Source organism: Gallinula chloropus, assembly GCF_964237585.1.
Source record: "Gallinula chloropus genome assembly, chromosome: 4".
In the NCBI taxonomy this organism is placed as follows: Eukaryota; Metazoa; Chordata; class Aves; order Gruiformes; family Rallidae; genus Gallinula; species Gallinula chloropus.
Genome location: NC_140088.1, coordinates 49,515,045 through 49,521,982, shown reverse-complemented (window position 1 = coordinate 49,521,982; position 6,938 = coordinate 49,515,045). Strand labels below are relative to the sequence as shown.

Below are 6,938 nucleotides of genomic sequence, written 5' to 3'. Positions count from 1 at the left end.
GAGTACAGAGTATCATCCCAACTTTCATTGCCCAGTATTAGAGAAGTAGCAAGTGGATAGTTTCTGCAACAGTCTGCAGACATGCAGTAAATCCTCTGTCCCATGCTTACTACATTGAGCAGAACAGATCTCTACCAAACTCTAATAGACAAAGTAGGGATTTCAGTTGCATAAGGCTGTCCCACGAGCATGAAGATAAAACTGAGATAGGAAATGTCAAGAAATTTGCTTTTCTAATTATTGCTTTCACTTGACAGCTGATTTTACTACAACTCAAATATGGGGATTGGATTAGCAATTCTTTATTAAAACAAGCAATAAAGATACTGTCAAGATTTGGGGGCAATAAGGGAGAGATTCAGCAAGCAGTGTGGTCATGGTTGGGAATTTGATCAAACTACAGTAAACTTCTCCTTGAAACAATCAGTTGAGCTTTAGTCAGCCACATCATCCTGTAAATTGCTTTCAAGATAAACCAGTACATAAATTCCCTTTGCAAAGAACTGTTCCTTCAGAACAGTCCTTCTCCAGACGGAAACATGGCATTTAACGGTACCTGGAAAGTAGAAAGAAATGAAAACTATGAAAAGTTCATGGAGGCGATGGGTAAGTCCTACTCTTCCAATGCCTTCTTCAAGAATACTACTTCTGTGGATGAATACAGACTTGAGCTAACAGCTTCTGGTTAGCAGGTCCTTGTGCTCTTTGCTGCTCTGCCCTTGCACAGTGTACTGCATTTGTTTTCAAAGATTCGGGGAGCGGAGGGGGAAGATACTGAGAAATGCTCCGATTTTAATTTTATTGTGTTAATCTCAAGCAATTTCACTAATTCCTGCAGATTTATTTCACCTCAAGAATCTCCGGGTCTATGTTTGTGGTAAAGGCTCAGAGAGTTTGAATTATGAACTTGAAGCAGAATTCCACAGCAGAAGTATTATTTTGATAACATGAAACTAGTTTGAAAATTGCATAGGGAGGAAATCCATGTTCTTCCATTGTATAGAAACACAATTCAAGTAATTTCAGCATCCTGATATGTTAAGTTCATACTTACTAGGTATTACATGGATAGTGGTTTGTATTATACCTGCACTGGTAAATATGGCCTCAATAAAAACTCGGGAATAAAAGAAAAATAGGTTATAATGCTGAAATAAACTCACTTGATGTAGAAGTCACTAAAGAGAGACAACTATAATGCTCTACAACTGTTTTATCTCTGATCACTGTTAATTGATTTTTATAGGTGTTAATGTGATGAAAAGGAAGTTAGGAGCCCATGATAATCTGAAGATCACCATTCAGCAGGATGGAAACAAATTTACTGTCAAAGAATCAAGCAACTTCCGTACCATCGATATTGAATTCACCCTGGGAACCAATTTTGAATACAGTCTGGCTGATGGGACTGAACTTACTGTAAGAGACTTTTTATATAATTATATACTGATTAAATGGTTATAACTGTATGAAGCAGTTTCAAGAGGAATGATTTGTCTTCCCAGCTTTTAACTTAAACCTTACTTTTAAAGTGCACTGTTGAGGAACACATACAGCTCCTATACAAAAACACAAGTTAGTCTTAACTGCTAAGGGTTCAGCACTGTACTGTGAAGCTCAGGGTTCCACAGAGTGCTCAAACCCCAGACTATGCAGCAGTCTTCACATGATGAAATCCAGGGGATTCCAATTTTACTTCTTAAAATGCTCAAATGCACCACCTAGAGTGTAGAATGGGTATTTGTAAGAAACTTTTCTCTTGATATAATAAACTAAAATAAGGTGTACTGGGCACTAAAAAAAAGTAATAAAAATCTAGTTGGACCATTACATAATTAAAATAAACTGGCAGTCATTAAAATTTCATTTTTACAGTCTTTCCATCGATGTCCAAAAAACCTTTAATACACTTTTTTTTAATCTCTTCTCACTTTCAAGCATTCCCGCAGTCTTTAAATCCAACTAGTACTATATCTATTGCAAAATATCTGTTCTTTTCCTATTACAGGGTGCTTGGAACACTGAAGGAAATAAACTTGTAGGAACATTTACTAGAAAAGATAATGGAAAAGTACTCACAGCGTACAGAGAAATCGTAGGTGACGAACTTGTTCAGGTGAGTTAAGGAGTCACATAAAGCCTTAAAATATAATGAACTGATAGAATTTTAAAAGCTGATCTGAAAGTAGGAGATATTTTTTCAAGGCAGATAACCTCATTCATCTTTAGTTAAAATTCTCCAGCTGAGTAATCTATCAACACTTAAAAATTTAAAATGAATCCCACAATCTGTTTTACGTTCTCCTACCCCTGTGAACTGTATCCTATCAATACATTCTGGAGCCTGTGAATACAAGCTGTATAGGGAAGATTTATAGAGAGAGTTAGATGTATACACAGTATATTGATGTATTCTAAACGAAGGCCCTTTTCCACGGGTCTGCCCTGTAAAAGCCTTAACACGGGGGCTTACTACAGGGCAATGCTGCCAGTGGCTGATAAATGCCCTTTCAGAACGACGCTTGAGTTAGAGGCAGATGATGCTGGCACAGAGGGTGAAGCCTGAAACAACAGGGAAACGTTTCACCAGTCTGCAGCAAAGCCAGAGACTGAACTGTAATGCTTTAAGATCCTCTCTGGTACTGGGTCACAAGCTTTTTAAAAGAGTGAATTTGGGGGTTGGCCTCGATGATCTCTTGAGGTCCCTCCCAACCCCTACAATTCTGTGAAATGCTAAAACCAGCCACCTTATGGAGGGGGGTGAGATCTGAGATGTGACAAACACTTAGGGGGCTTGTAACAAGAGCGTTCATGTAGATGAAACCTGCTGCGTGGTGCTGCTGGCAATACGGGCACTTCAACACTCCGGGGTTTCCTGAAGCCCACAAGAACCGCCCCACGTTGGTTTAAACGTCAACAGGGGATGCCTGTTGACCACAGGCTGCCTTCCTGACATTCCTGCCCTCAGAGCCTGCACACGACCACCAGCCACCATCGGCTAAATCACTATCGACAGTATCTCAGTGACATCTCTGAAATGAAACTCTGTAATAGCCACTCATTTTTCTTCTCCCTTCCTTAACAGACCTATGTATATGAAGGAGTTGAAGCCAAGAGATTCTTCAAGAGGGCTTAAGTCACCCAGAACACTGCCAGAATCAAGCACCAATGAAAAAAAGGCCATTCTTCTACATATCCCGGGGTTTTACTCTCCTTCTGTCCCCTTACAGACCCTCCTAAGGTGCAATTACTTAGGTCTGGTGAAAACAAAGGCTAGTTCCTGATGTTTACTGTTTTGCCTTGAATAAACTCCAGTTACAATTTGATATAAAGGCTACACTGTCATTTGTACCAAGTCCTACCTGAGTGCAGCCATACTGTAAAAAGGCGCTGCAGAAACTATTTTCTAGAAGATGAACTTAGGTTTTTTGCACTGGTTCTCTAATGGCAACTTAGTCCCCTTACACCCTGACAGCACCCAAGTCTCCGAGACTGCTCTGTGTAAATATAAATATGGAATAAAGTATGGCATGATAACACAGATCACTGGGAGGACTTCAATGATATTACGTTGATCCCTTGCTATCACAAGGAATAATATATGGTACATACTGATACTGCACAGATATCTCACATAAAATAATCTTGTAGTATTTGTTTCTAAAACATGAAGATTCTGAGTCATGCCAAATTATCAGGAGCTCAAATCATTCTGTGCCAGAAGGAGTATTACAGCAGGGTCTGAGTGAGTTTCTTTCAGGACATGTTAAAAATATAGAAGGAATTTTAATAAGCTAAAGATTGCAGAATACTTTGACTTCAAACACTACTGTTTCTGATGGGTGACAAAGATACACCACATTCTGCTGAAGCTGTCCAGACTGTAAACGCTACTTTCACACACCCCCCCCACCCCCCGAGCTACTCTTCAGGTTTCTTCAGGGTTGCGGTGAAACTGCCCCTCAAGGCAGCATATCTGCCAAGTCTCACAGCACTGCATCGCAGGATTCCCTGATGATGGTTAACAGCTAATCATCTTCTGCCCTGTGCTTATTCATATTGTTACAGATCCAATTTCAAATGTCATTTCTGAACAGGTACATTTACATTCTGATATTAACAGGTTTTTTAAAATACCCCACAAAATTTACTCCCCTGGTTTTTTGTCTCTCCCTGTCTTTCTCTCACCATAAATGAAGAAAACTGAAAACCGTCTTTCCTTCAGGTATTTTTACAACTGAATCCTCTCTTAGCCTGTATTTTTGTGGTCTTCAGTGTCTCATAGCTCCCTCTACTGCCAAAATGCTCCGGTGGTGCAATGAGCGCTGGTCTTAGTGGGACGGATCATTCTTCTTCATGAATAGCTTGGGATTTCCTTCCCCAGGTATCGATTGCACGCAACTTCCACCCTAGGTGTTCTTTATATATTCAGCAGATAGACACACATCATTGCAGTGAAAAGAAAACTAATCTAAAGACTCGATGGATTCTCAGACTTAAAACTGACAAGCAAAAGCATGAGGAACAAAACCCAAACTAACCCTAAAACGTGGAAACAACACTATTACAAAATTCTGTCTATCTCTAGGCTATTTTATTTAGATACTAAAGTCTTTAAAAGAGAGAGAACAATGACTCGCAATAAGCTATGGGAGAGATTCTTTCAATTAAGCAATGTGAACCAAAAAAGCCAACCAAACCCTGAGACAGAAGCCAAATTGCTACTTCATTATCAGCTGCATGTCATTATTGCTTCTAAACTGCATAAAAGTATCTTAACTACTATATGTCGAAGGTTTCAGCAAATTGAGAATACAGTTGTTGTTCTTTTAGCAACTTTAATGCCTGGAATGGAAGCTGTATTTCTGGACGTGTTCTCTCAAGTGTATGCCAACTCTTTAAGCCTGGCACATTTCTAGTTCAAACTCCAGCCCATGCCTGGTATCAATGCACTTCTCCCTACCACAGCCAGCCCAGGAACACCCTGATCTGTGGTTATTTTGATCTAGGTTACCAGATTTGTTAGACCAGTTGGCTACAATAACCAGTGGGGTGGGTTTTTTTTTTTTTTTTCATCAAGTATTTGTGAAATTATTTTAGTTACTTCTGGATTACACACAAACTGAAAAATAATCTAATAATTATTTATTAACCCCCCCCCCCGACCTCCAAATTATTAAATGACTGCAAATACTGCAGAGAGATGAGGTCAGCTGCTCTATTTAAAAAATAAGGAAATTTAAAAAACTCAGTCTCCCATACTTGAGCTAAGATCATCAATTAAAGGGATGGAAGAGAGTGGTACAGCTTCATAAACTAACAAACAAGATCATTATGCTAGCATGTGAATGAATGAATGTGGTGGTTTGACCCTGGCTGGAGGCCAGACGCCCACCAAAGCCGCTCTGTCACTCCCCTTTTCAGCTGGGCAGGGGAGAAAATAGATATTGAGAGGCTGAGGAGTGAGATAAGGCCAGGGAGAGATCATTCTGCAATCAGCCTCATGGGCAGAACAGACTCAGCATGGACTAAAGGAAAGAAACTCTCTAAGTGATGACCCTGCCCTGCACAGCCAGTGACACCAGAGTCGGGTAATGAGAAGTGCAGCCAGATCTTAAAGCACCTCCCCCCACCCCTCCCTTCTCAACAGACTTCACTTTAGCCGTGATTTCACTCCCTTCTTCCCCCGCACTGCGGTACAGGGAGGGGCGGGGACTGAGGGTTTTGGTCAGTTCCTCACAAGCTGTTTTCCTTCTTGGCCAGAGTGGGGGGGCATTCCTCACACCCTTCACCTGCTGCACCGTAGGGTGCCACCTACAGGAGACAGTCTCCATGAACTTCTCCAACGTGAGTCCTTTCTGTTGGGGCTTCAGCTCCTCACCAACTGCCTTGGCGTAGGTCACTGCTATGGGGTGCCAACCTTCAGGCCTAGACTGCTCCAGCCTGGTCCCCCCAGAGTCACAAGTCCCCCAGCAAACCTGCTCCAGTGTGGGTTGGTCTCTCCACAGACTGTGGGTTTCACTGCCAGGAGATTGCTCCAACACTGGCTTCCCACAGGTCACAGCATCCTTCAGGTGTCTCTACCTGCTCTGGCGTGGGGTCCTTCACAGGTTGTGGACTCTGCTCCCTGTCATCATCCATGGGCTGCAGGGGGACAGCCTGCTCCACCATGGTCTTCTCCACAGGCTGCAGGGTAAAATCTCTCTCTGGCATCTGGAGTGCCTCATCCCCTTATTCCTGGCCTTGGTGTCTGCAGTTTCTCACTCTCTTCTCTGGAGGCAAAAAGTGGCTGCTTGCAGTTTTTTTCTCCTAACTGTGATTCCCAGAGGTGCTGTGCTCGTCGCTGATGGGCTCGGCCTTGGTCAGCAATGACTCCAGCCTTGAGCTGGCTGGTGTTTGCTCTGTGGGGCCTGCAGAGAGCTTCTGGCTGCTTCTTGCAGAAGCCACCTCTGCAGCCTCCCTTCTCCACCAGAACCCAGCCACGCAGAACTACAACAATGATTTATCCTAGTAAATCTGACTAGGAGATTCCCGTTTCCTAGACAGCAATTTCAGAATTATATTACTTTGTAACCTAATAGGAAATAATTTGCTTTGAGGAAACCTACAATCCACGCCTCCTTTTGCTCAAATGAGGCAATACAGATGGCCATGAGGCTTTAAGAGGAAACAGTCATTGTTCCCCTTCAGGATCTCTAACACACCTCACCCAACACACATACAGTTAACCAATACTTGCCATAAAATTCAAGCTCATCCTTGTTTAGACATTATTATGGAAAACAGCTACTCCAAAGTGTGTGCAGGTGAGAAGTTAAACTCTGGTCAGATATATCTGCTCCACAGTCTGCAGCAAGCATTACCTGTTCATATGAAGCTAAAATGGGTTAATTGCTACAATACGGAAATGGTTTTGTTTAATACAGGGTGCTTTCTGT

The 6,938-nt window shown here is 42.0% G+C and overlaps 1 protein-coding gene across 1 annotated transcript; it reads left to right on the top strand.

The window, feature by feature from the left end:
* Positions 1 to 539: 539 nt before the first annotated feature.
* FABP2 (fatty acid binding protein 2) lies at positions 540 to 3,136 on the top strand (the record flags this gene model as incomplete). Its single annotated transcript, XM_084263837.1, has 4 exons — positions 540 to 606; positions 1,247 to 1,419; positions 2,009 to 2,116; positions 3,086 to 3,136. 4 exons carry the CDS (start codon positions 540 to 542, stop codon positions 3,134 to 3,136), a joined length of 399 nt encoding a protein of 132 aa, XP_084119963.1.
* Positions 3,137 to 6,938: the final 3,802 nt, after the last annotated feature.